This window comes from Zalophus californianus, chromosome 14 (genome assembly GCF_009762305.2).
Source record: "Zalophus californianus isolate mZalCal1 chromosome 14, mZalCal1.pri.v2, whole genome shotgun sequence".
Taxonomy (NCBI): Eukaryota; Metazoa; Chordata; class Mammalia; order Carnivora; family Otariidae; genus Zalophus; species Zalophus californianus.
The window spans coordinates 8,464,505-8,491,798 of NC_045608.1; the positions used below are offsets into that span (position 1 = coordinate 8,464,505).

Consider the following 27,294-nt stretch of genomic DNA (forward strand, 5'->3'; position numbering starts at 1 on the left):
CATCTACCTCATCACTTTGATGCTTGGGTGCAGTTTCATATGGTCTGTAATTTTTATGATTTTTAAAAATTAAAACAGTTTATCAAGAAAGTATAAATGAAAAGTAACTGTTTATTACTGGAGAGAAAAGTGTATACAAGAAAGTCTAGATTCTTTTTCCTCATGCACTACTTTTGTAATAAAGTTCCAGATATCAACTTTGAAGATATTTACAAGGGTACATTTTTCTTAGCATGGGACCATTTACTGTATGATGGACATTTCCTCAGAGAAATCATATATGGAAACGGAACATATTCTTATAGTTTACAAGAAGCTTAGAACATTGTATTAACAGAAGATGATATATTTTACTGCAAAATATTAAAAAAGTGATACAATTTTGTAGCTCATAAACGTTTAATTACTTGATTTGAACGGTAATGAAAAAAAAACCCAGCAAGACAGGCCTGGCTTTTAAGACTTTTTATATTCAATTCGTTCTACTTTCACATCATCTCCAATTAGCTGATACACGTAAGTGACAACTGTAGAAGCCTGGATGTCCATTAACACAAATGAAGGAATAATATTTCTGGAAGAAAATATAAATAATGTCAGTGTTTTGTACTAAAAAGCACCAGCACTAAAAATTTCAATTTACAACAGTTTGGATTCAAGAATTCTAGTTGTTACATATTGAAAATAATCACCAAAAGAAGATTGCCCAAAAGGCTATAATTATTGAAATGGTTGCATTTCTCCTTTATGAAATGTCACACATGCAATTATTAACTTTAAAAAATTCCCAAATCCTCAAATTACTACTTACGTTTCCAAGGCATTATATGCTCCAGTGGCAGAACCTGGGTTAATGTAGAATTTATTTTCATGCTCAAATGCTTCAAATTTGTGTGTGTGTCCCGAGATAAGAATGTCCACATCAAACTGCCTCTGCAACAGGGCTAAGCTGGCCATATCTCCCCATGGAATAACTTGATGCCCATGGATCAAACCAATTTTGAACTGCCCAACAGTCACAACTTTCTGTTCTGGATAATTCAGATTCTAAAATAAGAGACATAAGTATATATATATATATTTAGAGATATTCATGTTTAAAAAACCTGGTTAAATACTCAATCCCATGTGGATATTTTGATACAGTGCTCCCCAACCAACACATTTATTAAATATTTGATTTCTCCTCAGTCTCTAAGACTACAACTATGCTCAAAACATAACTTATTCCAGGTAAACTGGAATTTATCAAGGAATCCCTGCCTCGTGTTTATCTTTTTCTTTTTTTAACAGAATATGGGTTCTTTGGGGAATGCTGTAGAGAATAATTATTCCCCCATATTTGTGAGTTTCCTCTACCTAAGAATCCTAGGCATATGACCTATAAGCTAAGTGTGTTCAAATTATAGCCCAGACTTTATTATATAGATGGCTTCAAATAATAATGATAGTTAACACCCATATAGCACTTAGTATGAAGCAGGCACTAAGGGCTTTATAAATATCAACCTATTTAATACTGACAGTCCTAAGAGGTAGCTTCTGTTATGATCCCCATTTTATGGATGAGGAAACTGAGGCAAAGAGAGGTTAAAATAACTTGCCCAAGGTCACACGTTAGTAAGTGGTTGAGCCAAATCAGAAGCAAAAAATTTTAATTCTTGCTACTGAAACTCTCTTTAGCATAACACAAACAGAACCGCAAATATGTTTTTAACCAACCAAACCTATATTCTATTTATTGACAAGAAATCTGCCCCTTCCCTTCTCATCTCCCTGTCTTTTGCCCCCAGGTGAAAGATTTATCTGAACTCTTTTTTTAAAATCCACTATAAAGAGGGCGCCTGGGTGGCTCAGTCGTTAAGCGTCTGCTTTCGGCTCAGGTCATGATCCCACGGTCCTGGGATCGAGGCCCATGTCAGGCTCCCTGCTCCGTGGGAAGCCTGCTTCTCCCTCTCCCACTCCCCCTGCTTGTGTTCCTTCTCTCACTGTGTCTCTCTCTGTCAAATAAATAAATAAATAAATAATCTTAAAAAAAAAAAAAATCCACTAAAGAAAAAGACATTATGCTTATTCAGTTTGGTATAAAGGAACCCCAGTAAACAGCACCAATGAAGTTAACTGATTTATGAAAAAGCTTACCAGAAATACAAAGGAAATTCTTCACACATCAGATTTATCATGCTAAATCATATAATGTTAGTATGGGTTGGGATCTTAAAAATCATCTATTCCAATCATATTTACATAAGAGGAAACTAAGGTCAGAAAGGATATAATTTGCCTAAAATCTCATTATGAACTAATAGACAAAGCTGCAATCCCAGAACTTCTAACTTTGTTCTTTAAAGTCAGGTTTATTGAGGTATAATTCACATACAGTAAAATTACTCTTTTTAGTGTACAATTTAAGGGGATTTGACAAATGCATAGTTATGTAAGCTCTGCCACAATCAAGACGCAGAACAGTTTTATCACCTCCCAAACTTCCTCATGCCCCTTTGTAGTTAACCCTCAAGTTAGAGAGGCACAGTAGGGTTTTCAGCATAGTGGTGATGTGATCTTACTTCACCTAAAAAGGATCACACTGGTTGCTACTTGGAGAACAAACTATGGAGGGAGGAAGGGTAGAATGAGAAAGCTGGAATACAGGAAAGTGATTTGGTGGCTTGGAACAGGATCAGGATAGCAGCGGTGGTGGTGAGAAGTCTGTAATAAAAATATAAACTAAATGATAGTACTATAAAAAAGTGACAAAATCACTTTTATTCCATATCTATTTATTTTTTAAAGATTTTATTTATTTTTTAAAGATTTATTTATTTATTTGACAGAGACACAGCGAGAGAGGGAACACAACAGGGGGAGTGGGAGAGGGAGAACAGGCTTCCCACGGAGCAGGGAGTCCGAAGCAGGGCTCGATCCCAGAGCCCTGGGATCATGACCTGAGCTGAAGGCAGATGCTTAATGACTGAGCCACCCAGGTGCACCAATCAATTTAGTTTAGAACAAGTATTTAATATACTTACCGAGTAGTCTAACATCAGTGATTTTCAAAGAGTAAGGGACAAGTAGGTGTAGTAAATTTGTATTTGGGAAGTTAGCAACAACAACAAAAAACCCTCAACAACTGCAAAACTCAGGTGTAAAGGATAACGCTTATATATGTAAGAATCAAGAAAAGAAATATTTGTGAATGTAAAGAGAAATACATCACCTCATCGAAGTCTCCTCTCACAATATGAACATCACCGGCCAGAGTCTTGAGATAGTCATAACTCTCTTTGGTGCAAAGGTTTCCAGTACAGAGAATGTGCTGAATCTTTCCTGGCACCAGCAGTTTTTTGAATTTAGCCGGCAAACTGTTGCACCGGTGTGGGATGTGCAGGTCTCCTAATACCAACACCAACTTTAAAGTGTCAAGGAGAGACAAGGTGTAATGTCAAACATGACGTCAAAACAAGATGTTCTCCTCTCTTAACTCTCCTTTAAACTAAGCAGAGATTTCAGAACCCAAAGAAGCGGAAGTTATCCATACAGTTCTTACCATGACCATTTAAACAAAGACACACATGGTAACATACTCTGTTCTAATCATCTTTATATTTTATTTTGGTCATAAACAGTGTGTATACACAATACAGTCATCATTCTATTTACCAAGAATAAAACCAGGCTTTCTCAAGCAATTCATCTAGAGACCTATAAATGACTGAATTTAAAAAATTGCAAAATGAAAAATATACTGTGGGGTCCTATGAAATTTGGCATTTTTGAGTGACAGGGTAATTCATATTTCTGCAGCTATAATGTAAAACATAGTGTACTGATTCCGATGTTCCAGGAACATTAAAGAGAATTGTTAAAAATGTAGCGATAGAGAAAAAACTTAATTCTGTAATTTATGTTTACTAGACTGAAACTATTTGGAGGAAAAGTAGCCAAAATTTACAATATTTTTTATACTAAAAACTATTAGCTATATAGTACAAAGGAATAAAAACAGCCTATGTTTCAAAGAGTTTCAATAGGACAAACCCGTGCTTTTGAATTCTGGTCGCTGTTCTCTCCTCCTTATGAGAAATCCTCACTGTCATACGTTTACTATCTAGATTAAATGGCCTATGTATCCTCAGTTTGGTTCCCAAACTTAAAATAACATCTTCACAGTCTTTCATGTGCATTAGAGCATTTAAAAAAAAAAAAGAGAGAGAGAGAGAGAAAGAGAAAGATCAGCTAAATAAGTGATGAATTTAGGAGGAGGTGGTTTAGAGTTGTAATACAGTCTCAGATGACAAAAATAAATTTTGCACTTAAGTATAATAAAAAACCTCAATCCTGTAAAACTTTTAATTTTACAATTTAAAATATTGACATATAAACATTACTTAATTCAGTCATTTAATGGAATATTGTCAAAAGGTCATTTTAACTATTTATCGTCCAAAGGACAACAATCAATTTCTTCATGTTGATTAGTATAAACACCTTCATTCTGTAACAGGATGTTTTCCCACACAGACATCCCATCCATAAATGTACATGCCCTTTAACTGCTTTTAAAGACGGCATGACGATTCCTTAATATCATCCAAGAAAACATTAAGTATCTAAAGTAGAATAAAAACAAAAGTTTTGCCACCATAGACTTTTAAACTTAATCAAAACAAAATGTGTGAAACTAAAATTATTAAACAAACTTGATTCATCTCGCAACAAATATCAACATGATTACAAAGGACACAGAGTAATTGAAGTAACACAAGGTTACAAAACTAGCATACTTTAAAAATAAATTGTTAAAAAGTTTCTTCTTTTTAAAGAGTAGTTTCAGCTGGTATTTGTTCAATGACTTGTTTCAATCCAGATCTTAGTGGATAAAACATCTTAGTGTAAAACTAAAAACCACTATGAAGTTTCCACCCTCATTGGTAATCAATGCAAAAGTACCTGGAGAGAGAACAATCTTCATTTTTAGAGGGGGATCCCTTCAGACAGGGACTGAAGTACATAGTTAATGTAGGCAGCTGGCATATGAGGAAAAGGCAAAAAATAGATTTCTATATTAAAAAAAAAAAGAACCTCAAACTCATAAAGGGTCTATGTCTATTGCAGGATGATAGTCTTTGGGACTGATAAATGAACGAGCTGTTCAATCTGAATGTGCTAAAAAGAGTATTAGTATGACATGATACTTTATAATGATCGATGACCTAAATTCTATCATGTATTATGGATTATGCCAAAGTGTATCCAGATTATTAGCAGTTTAAAGATATAACTATATGAATGAGCAAACAAAAATTATTTCAAACTAGTAAAGATTCTTACTAAGACTCCTGTTTCATGTAGGTGACTAAGTTATTGGGGAAACAGTGTCACATAACAAATGTCATACTTTGAGGAATGTCCTTGCCCAAATTCCACACTTTGGACAGTTCAAGTTAGACAAAGTTTATAGTCTTTTGAGACAGCAAAAGATCCTGGAAATGGCAGTCTTGTTAAATTCAAATAAAGAACCAACCCAATCAAAGCATAGGAATTTGGCTACTTCCTGTTGGATAGACTGTAAAAGGGTGAAAATCCCAGTAATCAGCCACCCGACCACCGTTGTTAGTACGAGCTAGGAGAAGAAACTTACTCTGTGCCCAGCCTTAGTGGAATGAAGAAGTTGATTGCAGACAGGGGAATGAAAAAAAAGGGTGAAACATGACCAATGTTAAAAGAAAGCAACGAAAAGAAACCAAAAACAGAGCAACAAAAAACTCGTATCAAATGAATATGCAAACAATTGTTAATGATTTGAGTGTTATGAAAGAAAATGTTAAAAACTGGCTTTGCTCAAAACAATACCAAAAGAACCATTTGCTGTATTTTTAAACATGACACAAACACACTGTTAAAAAAAAAATCTGCCTTGTCAATTTTTTCTACTTCTAATCTTATTCTCTATATTGACTCCCTTCCCTTTCGTTTCCTGCTGTTTAGAATTTTATAGGACAATTTGGAAAATTCATCAGGAACAATGTAAAAGAAAGCTAACATTTTGTGGATTCTTAAGGACTAATTATTCCTCAAGTATACTGGTTTTAATTCTCTTATGCTCAAATTCTAGTAGCTGGAAAATTTATGCTGCAGCTAGATCATTATCTTGTATAGATCCAACACAGCACTCTGAATACATTATCAGATGGTGAAGTCACCAACTAAAGATGATAAAAAACCAAACACATTCCTCCAGCTAAAACTGGACCTTCTCCACAGCTGAATTTGCTGCCCATAGGCTCTGGACACTACTGAGTGTTGAACATTTCTAGTCTACTTTGCCAAATGAAAGATTTTTAATCATAAAAGAATCAGCTAATGCTAAATTTTACCCAGTTCTATCTCAGGTGACAAGTTATGTTCCAGTATAACTACCCTAAAAAAGTGTTCATCTTTCAAAAAAACCTTTAGAAACATGAGTATGGAATCATATGTCATCTTCTCAAAACTGTCTCAAAATTACTGTAAACCGATCACTCTAAACTGGAGTCTGTTTAGAAGCAAAAATCAAAAACGGGATTAAAGCCTTTCACTTATACAAGACATTAAAGAAGCATAAACCATAAATCTGTGGCTGTCACATCTATAAGCCACCTCAAAGGCTATGCTTGTCAGAATCGTGATAATCTTAAAAATGCAATGGATGCTCATCAAAAAGAAAAGTCCCTTTAGAGTTACCCTCATCAACACAAATAGCAAGATAATCTGAGCTCCTTTTTGAACACGTTCTTAACTTTTTAGGGGGTGAAGGGCATCTCTGAAAATCTGATTACAGCTACGAGCCCTCTCCAGTAGCAGCTCCTGAGTTTTTACTAGGAAGGTCTTAGGGGCGGAAACCTATTGGAGGCCAGCGGGTGGGGGGCCAGCCTTGAAGCTGGCTGGGCAATCTGATGAACGACGGAGGTAAAATTCCCCAACGTACCCCTTGGCGCCATACTGGCTCCTTACCTGGAAAAACACACATATTCACAAAATTTTCTAATTTCGAGGAGCTCATAAACCATTTAGGAAACAATAGTTCCAACCATTCTAAGAGCCAAATCCAGTCCCCTGAGGACTCGCTACATTTCAATGGCAGCAGCACTTTATTTCAGGGGCGAAGGGAACAGTTTGTACGCCTTTTCCCCGGATGGCAAACCAAAATGGATAGGGGATTCTGCTCGTTACTTCCCGTTTTGCATCCAAGAAGCCAGCTTTCAACACATGCGGGTGACAACCGGTACACCCCAACCAGCCGGAGGTGCCTTTTAAGGGAAAGGAGTAGGGAAACATCTGGAAAAGGGCGGGGGGTACCGTGCCCCTTTCTCGGGGGCGCTGGAGGCCCAGGCCCAAAGGCCTTTCCCGACTCGGGCGTGCGGGTCTCGTGACAGGACGAGCCGCTGAGAGGGGCCCCTTTCCCCTCGGGCGTCCTCTGGCCCCTGGGGCGGGGCTGCGAAGCCAGCGCGGGCCGCAGCCAGAGGTGGCTGCTCCTTATCCTCCCCTGCCCTTCCCCTAGGCCTTCTCCAGGCCTGGCCCTGGGCTGCGCCCGCCACGACCCCCGTAATGGCCCACGCCCTCGCCTAGAGACTCCCAGCTGCTCCCAAGGACGCAGCACCGCGGCCGACAGCTAGGCCTCGGTCGCCGCATCTGTCGTCCTCACCATCCTGTCACTGGGCTCCGCTCAGTCACCACCGCCGCCGCCGCCTTCTTCCTCGGGCTCCTCGGCGCCCCGCCCACCTCGCTCTCAGCCAATGACAGATGGTGTCGGCAGGAGACAGCCTACGGAGGCCCGCAGAGGCCCTTCCCCGCCGTAAAACAGATGCTCTTTGGGAAATGGTGGCGTGGGGGCGGGAGGTGTAACATCTCGAAGCTTCGAAAAGAGCGGGCGACATCCGGGCATTTGGGGCCGTCGAGCAGAGGCGCGCCTTGGAGCGCGGCTTGTTAGGGCCCGCGGCCATGCTGAAGTGCGGGATGAGCGGCAGTCAAGTGAAAGGTGGAGCGACTTTTCTTGCATTCCTAATTAGAAAAGGGAAAGCAAAAAAAGAGAGAAAGAAAGACTAAGGTTCATGGGGGCGACTTCCCCTTTGTCCTTTATGCAAAGGGGCTGGCGACACAAGGCCTGGCACTGAACAGCCGCCACCCACCCAGGCTCCTAGTAGCTTCCAAGAGGAGGAAGAGGGCCCGTTTGCATTTATTTATGCATAGTATTCATTGTCCTCGGTGTCCATGAAATGAAACTGCACCACTGGAACAGAGATTGGGAATGTGGGCCTCAAACTCGGAATGATAAGGACTGCGTGAGGAGGAGTTGGGGGAAAAAATGATGCTTAGACAGTAAAAAGTATTTTAGTGCCACGAGGAAAGCATTGACCTGGTTTTTATTCTAGATTCTACCATTTTTCGGTGTATGACCTGGGACAAACCACTGAATCACTGTGGGGCTCAGTTTCCTCATCTGTAAAAATGAGAATAATAACAGCATTTTCATCACAGGGCTTGTTGTAGGAATGAAACAGATGCATGTAAAGAGCTCAATAATAGATGGGAATGTACTTAAACGTTAAGTCACTCCGGAATGTCTCTGTTTAAGAAAAGAATGGTTTCCTACGGATTGTAACCTGGAAGTGATCGTAGAATGGCGTCTTGTGTCATGGTTAGCTTCCCCTGGGTTGAGGCCATCCATGGAACGGTGGTAAAGAATAGGAAAGGGAAGCACAAGCTCCCAGCTGTTACAGGTTCTTAGCGTTCTAGAAGTTCTCTCGCAGTGTATAGCTCGGTTCTCAATAAACAACTATTTCTATGATTGTTTTTGCTTTTCCTCCTGGACTGTAGGCAAGGCACTGTGAGGGCAGGAGCTGTTCCTGTCCTGTTCATTGCTCTACCCCCATCACAGTGGGTTGTGCTCGGAACATAGTGGGTGCTCAAAAACTAGTCATCAGATGAGTGAAAGGTCTGCGTCAGGCAACTCCAGGAAAAAGTGTTGAATGTGAAGTGCTAAAAAGGGAGAAATGCCTCCATCTCCCCTCACCCCCCCATCATCCCATCTTAGTTTCAGGCTGGCACCCCCAATGCACACACTTCTGATTCTTAAGCATTATAATCTGATTTTATGTTCTGGAATCTTTTCTTTTTTCTACTGTTCTATGGATTGGTGTGGTCATCCACTTTGTTTATTTATTTATTTATCTATCTATTTGAGAGAGAGAGAGAGCACAAGTGGGGGAAGAGAAAGAGAGGGGCAGAGTTCATGCTGAGCATGGAGCCCAACGTGGGCCTCACATAATATCCATGTGGGCTTTGCATAATATCCTCTATGTGTTTGCCACATTTTGTACTTATTCATAGTTCTTAAGAATATTAACAGTGTCGTATCAGATTAGACAAATAGGTCACCCAGCCTAGCCTCTCTTCCTTACAGGGCATCTGAGTGTGTTTGGTGGGAAGATCTGGCATGTTGCATGCTACCCTCAAATATCAGAGATGCATCTTGAATGCCTCTAATTTCTCTCTCGTGACTTTTTTTGACCTTGCCACCCCTGAAGTTATTAAGTCCCTTCAAATCCCTTCATGCTGTGTTTTCACACTTCTTTTTGGGGGGGGGCAGGTAATATATTTATTTAAACCAAATCTAAAAATACATTAGTATGGAAATTGGCTTTCCACAGTAGCTCCGTGCAAACATACAGAAAGGAAGAGTGTGCATTTTATCATTTTGCGCACTCTGTAAATTTACTGAGCTCTTACTGTGTGTCTAGCATTTTGTCAAGAGTATTAATATGTATTTAAAGCAATTTTTAGCATTAGTCTATAAAACACTGTTCTTTATGCATTAAAACTTGAGTCCTGTGAATGCTGAAGTAGTCCTATGATTTGTATTTATTGTTTGAGGAAAGAATGTAAGCAGTACCTTTCTTTTTCTCTGTAGTATTTGGGAAAGCAATCCAAGCTCTATCACGAATCAGTGACGAGCTGTGGCTAGACCCATCTGAAAAAGGTGTAAGTAAGAAAATTAACAAATATACCATCTATTAAGGCAAAAGAAGATGTTTAAAGACCCCAGGCCAGATTGAATGTTAACTAGGAAACCCAGAAATTGTAATTATCCCTTTCACTGTTCATCTTTATTTTATATATCTGAATACATTGAGAGCATATTATAAAAATCGTGCAGAGAAACACAAGAGATTTAAACCAGAAATTGCAAACTGGTGGTCAAGAAGCTAGATAGAGCTTGCAGAAGTGTTTTGTGGGAATGCACTATATTTCCTTTTTTAATGAAATAATTTCGTAAGCTTAAAAATTGGTAGAGTCCATATAAAGATCTGAGTTTCTTGCTTCTCTTAAAAGCTTAGAAGATCTGACAGTTTGGGGCCAGCATTCCCAGGTGGAAGTAGTTGGCTGGAGCTGTCCGACGATTTTTGCTTTAGATGAGGCAAGAGATTGCCATTCTGCTGCCATCTTTTTACCCCCTTTTACATTGCCTTCTGCCACTTTGTGCATAAAAGTTAAAGGCCTTCACAACTTTACAATTTCAACCTGCAAGACCTTAGAGTTAATACCTGTATGTATTCAATACAGATGTGTATCATGTATGTATATGTATGCAAATTCAATATAGTGTATGATGTATAGTGTCTATATGTATGATCTATAGTGTATAGTGTATGATGATTTAGTATCTATAATAATTCGTATTTATAATGTAGTCCATATAATGCAGTTACCATCCCATAGCCTTATTTGAACACATTTAACTGCAGCGTTAAACATAATAGAATTTTTTGAATTAATCATTTAGAGAAAGTTGATTTTTTCCTTAATATCTCTTATTTTTCAGCTTGCTTTAAGATCTGTGAATTCTTGTCGATCAGCATATGGATGTGTCCTGTTTTCTCCTGTGTTTTTTCAACATTATCAATGGTCAACCTCAGTGAAAGTAAATGAGAATGATTCGACAACATCAAATTTAAATTGCAAATTGGGAATGAAGGTAAATATAAGTGGCCCTGGTTTTCTCGTATATTGTAGAAATATTTATTACATAGTACATGACATCTAATCTGCAGTTAATACATGGTTAAAAAGGCATGCAGGACACCCCAATGTTTATAGCAGCAATGTCCACAATAGCCAAACTATGGAAAGAGCCCAGATGTCCATCAACAGATGAATGGGTAAAGATATGAGGTGTGTGTGTGTGTACACACACACACACACACACACACACACACACACACACAATGGAATATTACTCAGCCATCAAAATGAAATCTTACCATTTGCAATGACATAGATGGAACTAGAAGGTATTATGCTAAGTGAAATAAATCAGAGAAAGACAATTATAAAATCCACTCATATGTGGAATTTAAATTTTTAAATTGTTAAGAATTTAACAAAAGAGAGGATCACAGGGGAAGGGAGGGGAAAATACAAGAAGATGAAACCAGAGAGGGAGACAAACCATAAGGGACTTTTTTTTTTCAAAGATTTTATTTATTATTTGAGAGAGAGAGCATGAGCGGGGTGAGGGGTAGAGGGAGAAGCAGACTCCCCGCTGAGTGGGGAGCCTGACATGGGGCTCTATCCCAGGACTCCGGGATCATGACCTGAGCTGAAGGCAGATGCTCAACCAACTGAACCACTCAGGCACCCCAGGAGACTCTTAATATAGGAAACAAACTGAGGGTTACTGGAGGAGAGGTGGCTGGGGGTGGGGGTTGGGGTAACTGGGTGATGGGCATTAAGGAGGGCACTTGATGTAATGAGCACTGGGTGTTACATGCAACTGAGGAATAACTAAACTCTACCTCTGAAACTAATATTACACTATATGTTAATTGAATTTAAATTTAAAAAGAGAAAAAAATAAAATGTTAAAAGAAGGGGAAAATACCTTTTCAACCCAGAAAAAAAAATGAATATTGGCTATTTTATTTTTAAAGTTGACATTACATAGTTACATAGTTCAAAACGGAAATAAAAACTTTAAAAATATTTTAAAAAGGCAATGCAAGGCAAATCTATTCACTTATGAATATATATGCTCTTCTTTTGTTAGTTCATTTAAACTAATAGAACAACCATATTAAGTATCTGCTGTTCTATGTTGTATTTGTGTTACAGTCAATTCTGCCCATCTTTAGATGTCTGAATTCCCTTGAAAGAAATGTAGAGAAGTGCAAAATATTCACCAGTTCTGATCTGTGCAAAGTCGTCATTCAGTTCTTCTGCAGACATGGTAGGTCTCATTAAAACTAGTTTAAAGTATTGTGGTTTTTTGTTAATATTTTTTATGTTTAGAATATTCAAACTGCATATTAAGACTTCTCATTGCATTACTGCTTAGAATTTGGTTTTGTGGTAGAGCCATTGTAAGTACTTGAAAAGTATTATCTTACTTGTCTCTGTAGAAGTATTATGAAGTGATTGGTACTTTTCCTTTTCCAACTTGTCAGCGGCACAAGCTTTGCCTGCATACAAACCAATTTTTTTTTTAATGTCCACTTGAATTCAAACAATAGGTGGTTCTAAAATTAACTGGCTGCTTGATGATATTCTGTAAGAGTGCCTTGGAAACAGTGTTCTTCGGTAAGAATAGAAAGGAATAGTGCCAGCTTGTATTGAAAGTCCTCTGGGGCGCCTGGGTGGCTCAGTTGGTTAAGCGACTGCCTTTGGCTCAGGTCATGATCCTGGAGTCCCGGGATCGAGTCCCGCATCGGGCTCCCTGCTCAGCGGGGAGTCTGCTTCTCCCTCTGACCCTCTCCCCTCTCATGCTCTCTCTCTATCTCATTCTCTCTCTCAAATAAATAAATAAAATCTTTAAAAAAAAAAAAAAAGTCCTCTGGGAGGCAGATAGTACTTATCTGGGACTGAAAGAAGCATGGTAACTGGCCCAGGGTCACAAAACTAGTAAGTCGCCGAACCTGGCTTTGAGTCGAGCCCCACTAGTAGGAGCCAAAACCTTTATACATTCTCTCTGTCACACCAAGCTGTAAAACAGATTTCCTACCTCACAGCCTTGCAGGGTAGATATTCAAATGTTTTACTCACAGGACATTTACATGCTTAAGTATCTCTAGCACAGTGATTAAGAACATGGATTCTGGAGGCCACAAAGTTTCGGGCAGCATCCTGCTCTGCCCTTTCCTTGCTGATACTTTGGACAAATTATTTTACAACTGTGTGCCTCATTTGCCTTAAATGTAAAATGGGGATCATGTTAGTCCCAGCATTCTTGGGTTTTTGTGAGGATTCAATGAGTTATAGGAAGTTAGAGTTCCACAGTGTTTAAAAGAATGCCTGGCACCTTCTCTAAGTGTTAGCTCTAGTTATAATTTTTATGATTGCTGTTATTTTATTTGAAGTTAGCAGGTAGAATTGTATGCTTTACAACTCATGCTTGTGATATTAGTCCAAATCTTTTTTTGTAGTGGAATGATGTTCTGGAAGGTTATCATAGTGTTACAATTATCTTTTATCTGTTACTTTCCCTGACAATTATCTTAATATTTTAAGCTCCTATTTGTATTATATTCTTTAATTTTTTCCCTGCAAAATATCAATGATTTAACGTGATTTTCCCCCTTTGAATTTTAGTTCACATAATAGCAGAATCAGGTAAAGAGCATGATTAAAAGCACAGCAGGCAGGGGCATCCGGGTGGCTCAGTCGGTTAAGCGTCTGCCTTTGTCTCAGGTCATGATCCCAGAGTCCTGGGATCGAGTCCCGCGTTGGGTTCCCTGCTCAGCGGGGAGTCTGCTTCTCCCTCTCCCTCTGCCTGCCTCTCTGCCTGCTTGTGCTCTCTATCTCTCTGTCAAATAAATAAATAAAATCTTTAAAAAAAAAAAAAAGCACAGCAGGCCTTGACATCACAGACATGGGTATGGATTCTTCTATACTTACTAGCTTTGTGAAAGTACATAAGCTTTGTCAACGCAAATTGAACAAACCTTGTAGAATCTCAGAAAGTAAGAGAGTTTTATTCGAGTCCAAGTTAGGACAACTGCCTGGAAACACAATTTTCACAGGGAAGAAAGTGTTCCAGAGGATGAACAGTTTTTACAGGGTTATATACAATTTTACATCTTGTAAAAGCTGAAAAGATTATAGATGAGTATGTAGGCAGGCATCACAAGTTTCATTGTAAAGGAATGCAGGGAGGAGGAGCATTGATTGAGATGCCTCAAGGACAAGATGGTTTTCGTTTAGGCTACTCATCACAAAGCAGATGTACATTGCATGCATGGCAGGCCATAAATCAGGCTTTTGGTTTGAACAAAGTTTATGTACAGTCATGTGAATTTAGGAAGAAATCTAAGATGGCCTCCCTTGTATATCAGGCCGTTAGAGAGTTTTTCTCTCATCAGTTCTCTGTACTGTCATTTTCTTTTATGTAAATGGGGATAATCTTATCTACCCTCATGTTCCGGGGTTGTTGTGAATGTGAAGCAGGATCACAGTGTGAAGCACATAGCGTGGTGTCTGACGCAGAGGGAGTACATCGTCAATGATTGCTGTTATTACAATGACCCTCATCCCTTATTTCCAGCTAGATTTTAAACAACCAACTTTTCAGTTTCTTTTTTTTTTTTTTAAAGATTTTATTTATTTATTTGACAGAGAGAGACACAGCAAGAGAGGGAACACAAGCAGGGGGAGTGGGAGAGGGAGCAGCAGGCTCCCCGCTGAGCAGGGAGCCCAATGTGGGGCTCGATCCCAGGACCCTGGGATCACGACCTGAGCCGAAGGCAGCTGCTTAACCAACTGAGCCACCCAGGCGCCCCTCAGTTTCTTTTTTTAAAAATTTTATTTATTTGACAGAGAGAGCGAGCACAAGCAGGGGGAGCTGCAGAGGGAGAGGGTGAAGCAGGCTTCCCGCCAAGCAGGGAGCCCGATGCTGCCAGGACCCTGGGATCATGACCTGAGCCGAAGGCAGACGCTTAACGACTGAGCCACCCAGGCGCCCCTTCAGTTTCTTAAGAATCTCTCAAGTCGCTTAATTAGAGTAATGTCTAATACATATTTGTAATTGGTTGATTTTTAATAGCTTTTGTAGGAAAACTGTGAGTTAGGATGCCTTAAGTTGCAACTAACAGGGAAAAAAAAAAAACACACGGAAAATCCAACTCAAACTGACTTTAATAATGAGGAGGAATATTGGCTCTTGTAAATGAAAAAATTTCAAAATTAGGTCACAGGCGTGGTTTGATCAAGGCTGCAGCAGCTGCTGCTTCTTTTCCTCCTTCCTTTTCTTTTCTTTTTTTTTTTTAAAGATTTTATTTATTTATTTGAGAGAGAGAGAGTGCGCACACAAGCAGGTAGAGGGGCAGAGGGAGAGGGAGAAGCAGGGAGCCCGATGCGGGGCTCGATCCCAGGACCCCGGGATCATGACCTGAGCCCAGGACGCTTAACTGAGCCCGCCAGGCGCCCCTTTCCTTTTTTAAATTCACTCAGCTCTACTTTCCTCCATGTGATTTATCCTAAGGCTTCTCTTACAAACTTTCAGTGCTAAGGCGGCTTGAGCAGCAGCTGGGGCTAATTATTTCCTCTTTCACATCCAGTGGGAGTGAGAGCCTTGCCTTATGTATCCAGTGAACAAAAGCGCTTGACTTTGCTCTGACTGTACCAACCTAAATCAATCCTAGTGGCCAGGGCATTCCCATCTCTTAAGTGCCATATCTGGTCCAAATTTAATTGCAGGGGGATAAGATCACACCAGTTGCTTTGTACCAATGAGGGCCTACCAGCTGAAAGTAGAATCAGTCCCCCCACCCCCCAGCCTCATGGCTGCTATGAAAGGGGGAAGGGCCAATTCAGGAAGGAAGGGGGGACCGGAGGACATGGATGCTGCTAGGTAACTGGAGTAGTTATGGTTTCCAAAACTGTATGCACACAGCAAATTATGCTTGCGACTTTATATCTGTAATCTGGTGGGGAAACATTGTTCAGATTTAGTTGAAAAAAATCACCTGGGTAGAGATAGCCCATAAGCTGCTAGAAATATATGTTTGGGATTTGGGAAGGAATTAAGGACAGTGATGTCAATTTGGCTCTCTTCATTGATAGAAAACAATTGAAAAAAACATGAGCTACTAAAAAAGACTAACTTCTCTAAATCTAACCTTGAAAAGTTTCCAGCACAGTGATTTCTTGAATTATTTAGCATCTGCTAACAGGAAACAAGGATTTGTATCATCGAGAACCAAGATTTACCTGAAATATTTATTTTATTAATAATTCCATCCATTCTCCATTCTTTCTTTGCACTGGCCCTAGAATTGCTAAAAATGAGTCTGTGAGTTCCTGAAGCACACTCTCTGATACACACCACATGCTAACGTGTTCTGTCCTGGCTCAAGGAGACAGGCCTCCAGCAGAGAGGGGCTTCCATAAGAGAAGAGGAGTTCACTGGGATACTGAGCGAAAATAAAACTTTGATTCATACGCATGTATTAATGAAGTGATGTCAAGAAGGCTGGAATCCCACTTCAGGGTTTCAAGTTTTTGTCAAAGGGCATTCTACAGATGTGCTAATGACTTTAAACTTGCTTAACAGTGAACTTATAGGGATTGGGTCCCATTTAAATAACTTACAAGATTTTTGAAGTATCACTCACCTCTGAAATTCTAAACTCTACAAATGTAACATCTCCAAAATAATGGTTGTTCCTTAGCTGTACCCCTTCAGGTTTGAAAGAGTTCTCTGGACCCACTGAGGGAAGTTCCAAATTGAGCTTATGAAGTGGCAAGTAGAATTCTGCCCTAGCGTCAGGAATCCCGTGGCCAGGAGCAGATGGGATGAGACACTACTACTCAGAATGATCGTTAGCCTGGCTGCTGGGCCCCAAGCTGTTGTCACCGGTCTGTGAGATATTAAGGAGCTTATGCCAGAATTTAAGCCAAACATGTGACTAAGCATTTGCTTTAGTTCAGCTGTTGTTGTTATCTTTTTTTTCTTCTTAAGTAGGCTCTGCTCCCAGCATGGAGCCCAGTGCAGGGCTTGAACTCACAACCTTGAGATCAAGACCTGAGCTGAGATCAAGTTGGACGCTTAACTGACTGAGCCCCCCAAATGCCCCAGTTGTTGTTCTTAGTAGTAAGATTTTCTCCATGAAATGGAGAAAATGCAAAATTCCTTATTGCATTACGGTCCAGTACTTTGTGCAGCACAAGATAAAGTTAATAAATGACCCAGGGAGAAAACAGGACTTCTAAATGTTTATCCCATTTGTATCCTATCAAGGAAAATTGTTATTAAACTAGAAGACTAGAAAAATGCAGTGAAGAGGTACATGCTTTAAAAAGGGTACAGTAGGGGGGCACCTGGGTGGCTCAGTCAGTTAAGTGTCTGACTCTTGATCTCCACTCAGGTCTTGATCGCAGGGTCGTGAGTTCAAGCCCCATGTGAGCTCCATGCCCAACGTGGAGCCTACTTAAAAAAATAAGATAAAATAGAAAGGGTACAGTGGATGTTCTTTGGGCCAGAGATTCAGAGGAGAGAAAGGTGAAGAGGAAAGGCTTTGTGGTTAGTGACTAGGTGAGTGACTAGATGAGTTTCCAGGAGGTGGAAATGGGAAGGCATTCTATGAGGAGCAAGCAGTGGGAGCAGAGGTATAGGCTGAAAGTGTTTAGCACTTGTCGATAAGGAAAAAGGAGAAGGAAGCAAGTGGCAAGAAAAGGAGCATCAGGAATGACAAGGAAATTAGACATTTCTCTGCTTGGACATCTTTGGCCATGCCAATATTCACTTGAGTGAAATATTTAGAGGTATGTTCTAGAGGTACGATTGTGCTGCATATGCCACAGCTGTTTCTAAGAATACCTAAGAAACTGCTAACAGTGGTCCCCTCTGTGGAGGGTATGGGGGTGGCAGGAGTTAGGGGTTGGGGGTGACTTCCTTTTCATTGACTATTCTTTGGTATCTTTTCAACTTTAGACCATAAGCATCTAATACTTGTTGCTCCAAAAGTAAGTTGGAAATAGTTTTTAAAATAGGGTAAATTATGCCAACTTTAGAGCTTTGTGTCTTCCCAAAATAGAAATCACAGTAATTCCTTGCAGTGCCATGCTCTTTGTAGTACATCTAAGATGTACGGATGAGTGTAAAGATGAAATAAGTGGGATATGTCACTCTAGTGCTCAAAATTCTCTCAACGCCTCCCCCCAAGCCTCCCCATTTACCCAGGGTAAAAGCCAGAGATCTTACCGTGGCCAATAAGGTCCTACATGGGTCGGGAGCCCTCTGCCTAGCAAGCTCCTTCTCCAGATAGCATGTTGCTTTGCTCTTTCTCCTCCTCCAAGTCTTTACTCAGATGGCTTCGTTTCCATGAGGTTTTCCTTGACCTCCCTATTTATTTTATTTTTTTTTTAAGATTTTATTTATTTTTTTTTCTGTTTTTTTTTTTTTTCCAAGCCACACATTTATTGTTGACCTCCCTATTTAAAATTGCTATCTACCATGACTGGCACCCCCTAATGCCCATTCTGCTTTGCTTTTTTTCTGTGGCCCTTATCACGATGTGACCTATCAATTATTTTACTTATTTATTTTCTTGTCATCTGTCTCCCTTCCCTAGAAGGTAAGCTCTGTGAAGAGAGAGATTTTTGTCTGATTTGTGCTTTGCTAATCTCTAGCTCCTGAAATTGTTCCTGTGTAGTAGATTACCAGACAAGTGCTCACAAATTATTTGCTGCTCCTCACCCTTTGAAAGCTGGAGTCTGTTTCCCCAGCTGGAATCTTGGCTGGTGTTGGGCTTGCTTTATCAATTAAATAGAAGTGATATTGTGTGAGTTGCAAGCCTAGGCCTTAAGAGGCATGGCAGCTTCCCCTTTGAAAGCAGGAACCCTTCCCTCAGCATGAGAACAAGTGCTGCGCAGTAGACTTCTGGAGGATTAAGACCATGTGGTGGGAGGCCTCAGCTGTCTCAGCAGTCTCAGCCATGCCGGTTGTTCCACTGGGGCCTAAATGTGAAAGTGAAGCCATCCAAGATGTCCAGCCACAGCTAAGCCAGCTGAAACCAGAACTACTCAGCTGAATTGTGAGAAATAATAAATGTTTGTTATTTTGAGCCACTAAGTTTTGGAGTGGTTTGTTTTCCAGCAAAAGCTAACTAATGCAGCTTTGTGCATAGTAGGTGGTCTGTAAATATGAAATTAATAAATGTTGCCATTATTAATTTTGTATCCAAAAAAACCCCCAGGGGCACCTGGGTGGCTCAGTTGGTTAGCTGTCCGACTCTTGATTTCAGCACAGGTCATGATCTTGGGGTCATGGGATCGAGCCTTGTGTCAGGCTCATGCACTGGGCATGGAGCCTGCTTGGGATTCTCTCTCTCCCTCTCCCCCTCCTCCCTAAAAGAAAAAAAATCCAAGTAAGATGAGAAATGTTGTTTCTAGTGAGTCCTTTTGATTCTCACCACAACATTATTGTGCTGTAGAAGGTTACAGCCCATTTGGATTTCATTACATGGGCTCTATATTCAAACTTAGGTTCAAATTATCCCTATACTTGTTAAAATAGCATCACCTTAAAAAGTCAGTTAGCCTCACTGAGCTACAGGTTCCTTTTCTGAGACTAAGTGCCTACCCCACAAGGCTGTTGTGAAGATCATAGGTAATGTGTGTAAAATGCATACTACAGTTGCTGGCACATACAGCCATAGCCGGTAGGGCTACGCACTCTTCCCCTCTTACTCCCCTCAGAGAAAAAGAATTCACAGACCAGGTGTTCATGTCTGACTTCCAGAATTCCCAGAAACCCAGAAATATCAGACCTGGATGAAAGGTAGTGAAAGAGAATGATAGGCACATGAACTAGAGTGGGCAATGACTATTTTACCCACAATTTAAGAAATAACTTGTATTTCAAAAGAACTTGGAAACTCTACTGCCTGATTGGTCCGAGGATATGGCATGTTGCATGGTATCCACTAAGGGGCGATAAACACATTTCATAAAGGAATTCTGCTCCTTCAAGCTACGGGCACCTGCCAGATAGGAAATGTTTCTTTAATTTTATTATTTTAACGTGGCTGTGAAACATAGACTTTTTAAATAGTTCATGTTGCACTTAAAATTATTAACAGATTGCTTTATTCTTTTTAAGGTATTAGAAGAACTCATAATGTGTGTTTTCAAGAAAGTCAGCCCTTGCAAGTTATTTTTGAAAAGAATATGTGTTCTAATATGCTAATTATTCAACCAAGGTAATGAGTTCTCTGGTGTTTATTTTTTTCTCTAAACATAATGTGGGCACAGAGTAAAGAGTTAATGCCCTTAATTAAAATTTGAAATCAGTTATATTTTTTAAAAAAGCTAACATTTGACTTGGAGAAGTCCCCTTACAAGGTCAAGAGGAAACTGTGAAAAAGATAATAGTAGATAATATAATTGCTTAATGGTAGCAATAATGATTTAGTGGCAAGAAAGTTCTAAAAATATCCCATTAGTGCCTTTCTACATCAAGTGATACCAAGAGAAAAATATATTCCCTAATTATACTTTGCATTTATATATTGCCTTCTGAGTCTTAAAACACACAACACAAGGAAACGTTAATGTTTTTATGTAAACTGATTTTATCCCAAGTGTTTGCATTTTTTCTTTAGAGAATGTGCATTTGTCAGAAAAGTGCATTTGTCAGAAAAGTGCACCCAATTTTTTAGTTAAGCTGTAGCATTAAACATTAAACATTAATTACTTTGTGAGCCAAAGGATATTTTATCCTTGTTGTCCTTTAAATTAAACAAGCAATACACGCTCCTTGTAATACATCTAGAATTTATAGAGGAGTGCAAAGATAAAAAAATTAAAAGTTTTTCTCCTCTACCTGTCCCCTCTACCCCACTTGGCAGAGGTAACATCAGTCAACAATTTGGGGTATATCCTTGTAGATCTTCTTCTTTCTATAGCCAATCTCTCTGTAACTCACCCTCTCCTTATAGCTATGGATATCTTTCTTTCTCTTCCTTCTTCCCCCCTCTCAAATTTATATTACTTATTAGACACATACTTATAACTAATTTTTTCAAAGAAAATGTCCTACTGTTACTATTTGGCAACTTGATTTTTTAAGTTTCTGTGTCAGTTCACTGAAATCAATCTTACTGTTTTTAATGATTACATAATTTTTCACTGTATGACTGAACCATAATTTAGTTACCCATTGTCCTATTAGTGAAAAAGTACGTTGTTTCCAGCTTTTTGCCATACAAAAAAAGTATATGAGTTGCCTATTTCTGTGGAAAAAATTTCCTCCAAACTCAGAGCTTTAAGAAACCAGATATTGATTACTTCATAGTTATAAGTGTGGCTTAACTGGGTGCATCTGGCTCAAGGTGTCTCATGAAGTTGGAGTCAAGCTGTCAGCCAGGGCTGTGGTCTCATCTGAAGGCTGGACTTGGGCGGGGGGGATTCACTCCCAAACTCACAGACATGGCTGTGGGGAGGCCTCAGGTGATCGACTTCCAAGCTCACTAGTCTGGTTGCTGGTAGGTCTCAGTTCCTCACCACACAGGCCTCTCTGTGGATTATCTGATTGTCCTCTCAACGTGGCCACTGGTAATCAGAAAGAGAGAGAATTGATTGAGATGACTGATTGAGAGAGAGAATTCACAAATGGAACCAAAGTCTTTTTATAACCTACTCTCAGAACTGACATTTCATCACTTCTGCCATTTTCTTTGGTAGAAGTGACTCTGTAAATTAAGCCCACACTCAAGGGCGGGGATTATATGAGGGCATAAATACCAGGAGGTGGGGATCACTGGGGGCCATCTTATATGCTTAACACAGAGTCCTAGAAATGAAATCACTGGGTCAAAGGCTTACCAAATTTTAAATTTGCATACATACTGACTACCAAATTGCTGTCTTAAATGATGAGCCAACTTACATTCCCACCAGAAGTATAGGGGAGTCCTTTCAAGTAACATATATGATCAATCTTTAAAATTTTTGCCAACCTGATAGGTAGAAAATTGTATTATTAGATGTCCTTTTTTGTTGTGTTGATTCCTTGGGAGTTTGAACATCTTTTCATATATTTATTGTATTTTTCTTCCTTTTTGAATTGCACATTTCTGTTGTAATTCTTTTGTATCAAGTTATTTGGTATTTTATAAAACACCATAACACTGGAAAAGTTCCTAGATGAATTTGGTAGGTGTTCCTGACATTTTGGCATCAAGAAACAATGCTGAGCTAATTTCTAGCTTCAGGTTAACATCAACATTACATACATTCTAAGACTTTCACTTTTATCTGACAACATCTCAATTTCAAAAGTAGCCCAGATCTTGTAATGTAATAATAAAAAGATAACCTAATTAAAAATGGGCAAAGGATTTGAATAGATAATTTGCCAAAGAAGATATACAAATGGTTGAAAAGGTGCTCAACATCATTAATAGTTAGGGAAACACAAATTAAAAAACTTTAAATCTGTGAATTGTACAGTATGTGAATTCTGTATCAACAAAACTATTTTTAAAAAGGGAGCCCAAGATAAAAGGGCATTTGGGATGTCAAGACAACCTTGAAAGTAATAGGTAATAATCTAGGACAAGTAACAAAGGGAAAGAGAATAGAAGTAGCAGGCTGCTCATAAACCTCTAGCCCTCACCCGGATCTCCAGCATAGTTCCACCCGGTTCTATCTGAATAGCGATGTTTTCTACTACCTCCCTTAGGAGTATGATTGCAGGTCATTAAAAATATATAGGGGGTATATAAAACCACGGAATTGAAGACATTTCTACCAGTGTCTGGTTTATTCTGCAGCTTTCACATGTCTTACTAAGAATATATTTTACTATTCTCTTGGCTTTCAAGTGAATTTTAAAATATACTAAAAATATTGCAGCTCACGTAGAAAAAATAAGATAGGTATTTTGGGTAAGTTTTTTTAAAAATCTGGGCTGACTCACCTGTTTATTTCCAGATTAAAGGTTTGAGTCCCATTTAATAAGATTCTTTCTTCTTGTTTTTCAAGTAACATAGTACTTTTCATTACATTTTGTAGAGTGCTTGCTGAGGCAGTTGTTCTTTTTACATCAAGTCAAGAAGAAGTTACTCTTGCTGTTACCCCACTCAGCGTTTGCCTTAAGAGTTCCAGTGATGAACCAATGGGTAAGGACTACATCTGTCATGGCGCTTGGATGGCATGTCACTTCCTGGGTTTCTTGATGACTGACCATACAGTAAACATTGGTGGCATAACGTTTATTCTTGTCTAAAAAGCAGTAAGATGTAGAAAGATCATTAAAATTTTTAAGAGATCCAGGAAATGGAACACAATCAATAATTAAAATATTTGGCTTTGAAATTCAGGTTGTTTTAAAATTAGGAGAATCGTTACTGAGAAAAGTATATTTTCAGTTAAGATTTTTAAGGTCTGGTTTTCATCTTTTTTTAAATTTATTTATTTTTTAGTAATCTCTGCACCCAACATGGGGCTCAAACTCATGACCCCAAGATCAAGAGTTGCATGCTCTTCTAATTGAGCCGGCCAGGCACCCCTGTTTTTCATCTTTTATCACCCTTTGTGTTTAGCATAAAGAAAAATTAAGAGGCCAGCAATCCAATTGAGATTATCGTTAATCACATAAGAAGAAAAAGTAGCTTTGAACTAGAGAAGTAAGATATTCCAGATGGCAAACACACACAGCAGAAAACGTGAATACTTACGTCAGCTCCTCCAAGAGTTATCTAGACTGAATGGAGAAACTAAGGCATGATTGAATCAGAATTTTTGCTATCAAGAAAATTGACCATGGTCTTTTGGGTACAAGCTGTTTGAGACTTTTTAACCTTGGGTAATTTGGTGTGTGTGTGTGTGTGTTTGTGTGTGTGTGACAGCAGTAAAGAAAAGAAATGGAGGGAACTGTATTATTCCAGACTGAAAAACCAGTAGAACTAGGGCTGAAGTTGGATCAGATGACTTTTGTGGTGTTTAGTGTGTGCCATGTTCTTGTTCTTTTTTTTAACTTTTTAAAAAAAGATTCATTTATTTATTTTGAGAGAGAAGGGGAGTGTGAGCAGGGGGAGGGGCAGAGGGAAAGGGAGAGAATTTCAAGCAGACTCCCTGCTGGGTGGGGAGCCTGACGCAGGGCTCGATTCCAGGACCCCAAGATCATGACCCAAGCCAAAATCAAGAGTCGGCTTTTCAATCAACTGAACCATCCAGGTGCCCCTCTATGTTCTTTTTCTAAATGGTTTCCATTTATGAATTCATGTGATCTTTGTAAGCTCTGTGATGTAGGTCCTATTATTATGTCCATTTTTCATGTGAAGCACAGAGAAACTCAGTGACTTGCCTGGTGTCACACAGTTAATAAGTGTGGATTATCTGAACATAGGCTCCAAGGCACAGGCTCATTACCATTGTGCTATTATTACTTCTTTCTAGTCTTACCTCGCATTGTTTTTTGACACTCAGAAGCACATGATCAGGAAACAATATGCTTGGCTAGTGAAAGGGTCTGTTTTGTATTCCATAATTCCATCTCTGAATAAAGATGGCCATTTAGTAACCAGGAGATATTGTCCCTTGTGAGTAGCTTTCTAATGAGTAGTTCTAGTTATGGTTGACTAGGGACCCAATTGTTTATTATTGAATCTACTCTATGCTAGTACTTGGGAAGTGACATGAACCTTCTTGTTTGATAGGAATGATTTCTAGGATAGTGTTTGGTCCTTTTAAAAAATATATACTATTTATCCTTTGTTCTTACAGTTACATTAATTCATATTCATTGAAGAAAATAAAAAACACAAAATAAGCACTAATAAAAAAAAAATCACCTGAAATCCCACTATCCAGAGATAAGCACTTTTAATAGTTTGGGACATCTCCTTCTATACTTCAAATCTAATATCAGAAGATTGGTTGAGTAAAGATAATGAAATACTATGAAGCTATTAAAAGTAATCCAATAAAAAAATGGGCGGGATTGGGGCACCTGAATGGTGTAGTCAGTTAAGCATCCTACTCTTGATTTTGGCTCAGGTTGTGATCTCAGGGTCATGGGATAGAGCCCATGTCGGGTGCTCAGTGTGGAGTCTGCTTAAGATTCTCTCTCCCTCTGCCCCTGCCTCCCACTCTCTCTCTTTTCACTCTCTCTCCCTCTCTCAAATAAATCTTTTTAAAAAATGGGCAGAGTACCTGAATACTTTCTCCAAAGAATATATACAGATGGCCACAGACACATGAAAAGATGCTCAACATCACTCATCAGCAGGGAAATGCAAATCAAAACCACAATGAAGATGTGAGGGCAATGTGGCTGAAACATCTGTCACTCCATTGATCGCCAGGATTGATTCAGCAGATCTGGCTGCTAGGCGGGTGTCCCCTTCCTCCCTCACCACTCCATGTGTGTCCCTCCCAAAGCTTTGCGCTCAAAGAGGACAACATTCCCAATAGAGGAGGACCGTTCTTTGGTCAAGGGTATATGAATAGCTGCCTCCCTGCTGGAGCCTTCAAACAAGCTCTCAATGTCCATTTGCAGGAGAGCGTAGGGTAGTCAAGCTTCCAAGACTCCAGACACATCCCAATGAGGTGCTGCATGTGGTAGTCTGCCTTTCTTTAAAGAGAAAAAAAAAAAAAACCACAATGAGATCTCATCTTATACCTGTCAGAATGGCTAAAATCAAAAACACAAGAAATAATGAGTGCTGGCGAAGATGTGGAGAAAAAGGAACCCTTGTGTACTGTTGGTGGGAATGTAAATTGGTGCAGACACTGTGGGAAACAGTATTGAGGTTCCTCAAAAAATTAAAAATAAAAATATCATATGGTCCAATAATTCTGCTACTGGGTGTTTACCCAGAAAAAATGAAAACACTGATTTGAAAAGATATATGCACTCCTGTGTTCACTGCAGTATTATTTACAATAGCCAGGATATGGAAGCAACCCAAATCCATCATAGACAAATGGATAAAGAAGATGTGGTGTATATATAATGTAGTATTAGTCATAAAAAAGAATGAAATCTTGCCATTTGCGACAGCATGGATGGACCTAAAGATATAATGCTAGGGGCGCCTGGGTGGCTCAGTCAGTTCAGTGTCTGACTTTGGCTCAGGTCATGATCTCAGGGTCCTGGGGTCGAGCCTGCGTCAGTCTCTCTGCTCAGCAGGGGTCAGCTTGTCCATCTCCCTCTGCCCCTCCCCTTGCTTGTGCACGAGTGCCCTCTCTCTTTCTCTCTCAAATAAATAAAATCTTTTTAAAAAAGGATATCATGCTAAATGCAATAAGTCAATCAGAGAAAGACAGATACCATATGATTTCACTCATATGTGGAATTTAAGAAACAAAACAAATGAACAAACAAAGAAAAAGAGACAAACATCTCGGGATGCCTGAGTGGCTCAGTCGGTTAAGTGGCTGCTTTCGGCCCAGGTTATGAGCCGAGGGTCCTGGGATCGAGTCCCACATCGGGCTCCTTGCTCAGCAGGGAGCCTGCTTCTCTCTCTCTCTCCCTCTGCTTGTGCTCTCTCTGTCAAATAAATAAAATCTTAAAAAAAAGAGAGAGACAAACATCTCTTAAATACAGAGAGCAAACTAGTGGTTGGCAGGAGGGGGTGAAATAGATAAAGGGGATTAAGAGCAATTTATCTTGATGAATACTGAGAAATGTATAGAATTGTTGAATTTTTATATTGTATACCTGAAACTAAGGTAACACAGTATGTTAACTACACTTCAATTAGAAAAAAAAGAAAATGAGAAAAAGAAAAGGTACTTGTGTGTGTGTGTGTGTGTGTGTATTTCTTTTTTCTTTTATTCCGAATTTTTGTGGTTCCTTTCAGATATCTTTGTATCCATGAAATGTTTCTCCTCTTTCCTCCCGATTTTTTTTTTTAATGTTTAAACTTTTTTTTTTTTTTAAGATTTTATTTATTTGACAGAGAGAGACACAGCGAGAGAGGGAACACAAGCAGGGGGAGTGGGAGAGGGAGAAGCAGGCTTCCCGTTGAGCAGGGAGCCCGATGCGGGGCTCGATCCCAGCACCCTGGGATCATGACCTGAGCTGAAGGCAGACGCTTAACGACTGAGCCACCCAGGCGCCCCCTTTCCTCCCGATTTTAAGGAGAGATGAAAATGACAAAGACTTTCATTTCTTAGCTTTATCCTGAGGCATCTTTGAGAAGGAAGCAATAGGGAGCTATGCAATATTCACAAGGATGACTACCTTTTGCTGAATGACTTGCTTTCTGTGCTCAGGCAGAAGCCTACAGACAAATAGTGCCTATTTTATGGGTG

The 27,294-nt window shown here is 39.4% G+C and overlaps 2 protein-coding genes across 7 annotated transcripts in view; one reads left to right on the forward strand and one right to left on the reverse strand.

The window, feature by feature from the left end:
- Nucleotides 1-385: 385 nt before the first annotated feature.
- Nucleotides 386-7,808, reverse strand: VPS29 (VPS29 retromer complex component). 2 transcript variants are annotated; one of them, XM_027576951.1, is made up of 5 exons: nucleotides 7,685-7,765; nucleotides 5,642-5,653; nucleotides 3,218-3,409; nucleotides 812-1,047; nucleotides 386-574 (listed from the first exon to the last, which is right to left on the reverse strand). In XM_027576951.1, the coding sequence occupies exons 1-5, from the start codon at nucleotides 7,685-7,687 to the stop codon at nucleotides 457-459; spliced, it is 561 nt and encodes a 186-aa protein (XP_027432752.1). In that variant the 5' UTR covers nucleotides 7,688-7,765; the 3' UTR covers nucleotides 386-456. The 2 variants fall into 2 exon arrangements, with proteins under 2 accessions (XP_027432752.1, XP_027432753.1); XM_027576952.1 differs by lacking the exon at nucleotides 5,642-5,653 and having other exon boundaries at nucleotides 7,685-7,808.
- A 22-nt stretch (nucleotides 7,809-7,830) lies between these two features.
- RAD9B (RAD9 checkpoint clamp component B) overlaps nucleotides 7,831-27,294 on the forward strand; it is a 46,200-nt gene continuing 26,736 nt past the window's right edge. Inside the window, exons 1-6 of one of the 5 annotated variants that reach the window (XM_035724010.1) lie at nucleotides 7,831-8,017; nucleotides 9,950-10,020; nucleotides 10,862-11,014; nucleotides 12,151-12,265; nucleotides 20,132-20,231; nucleotides 23,047-23,153. In XM_035724010.1, the coding sequence (XP_035579903.1) occupies nucleotides 7,981-8,017; nucleotides 9,950-10,020; nucleotides 10,862-11,014; nucleotides 12,151-12,265; nucleotides 20,132-20,231; nucleotides 23,047-23,153 (583 nt within the window). In that variant the 5' untranslated portion in view covers nucleotides 7,831-7,980. Of the gene's footprint in view, nucleotides 8,018-9,947; nucleotides 10,021-10,861; nucleotides 11,015-12,150; nucleotides 12,266-20,131; nucleotides 20,232-23,046; nucleotides 23,154-27,294 lie in introns of those variants that run through there. The other 4 variants (XM_027576939.1, XM_027576940.1, XM_027576941.1 and 1 more) reach the window with 4 other exon arrangements.

What these genes read in the sequence shown, in the direction of transcription:
- VPS29 (XM_027576951.1), bottom strand. An exon ending in TGAGAGGAGACTTCGATGAG is followed by an intron (nt 1,048 to 3,217) that starts GTGATGTATTTC and finishes CTCTTATTTTAG; the next exon opens with AATCTGAATTATCCAGAACA. An exon ending in GCATATAATGCCTTGGAAAC is followed by an intron (nt 575 to 811) that starts GTAAGTAGTAAT and finishes ATTTTCTTCCAG; the next exon opens with AAATATTATTCCTTCATTTG.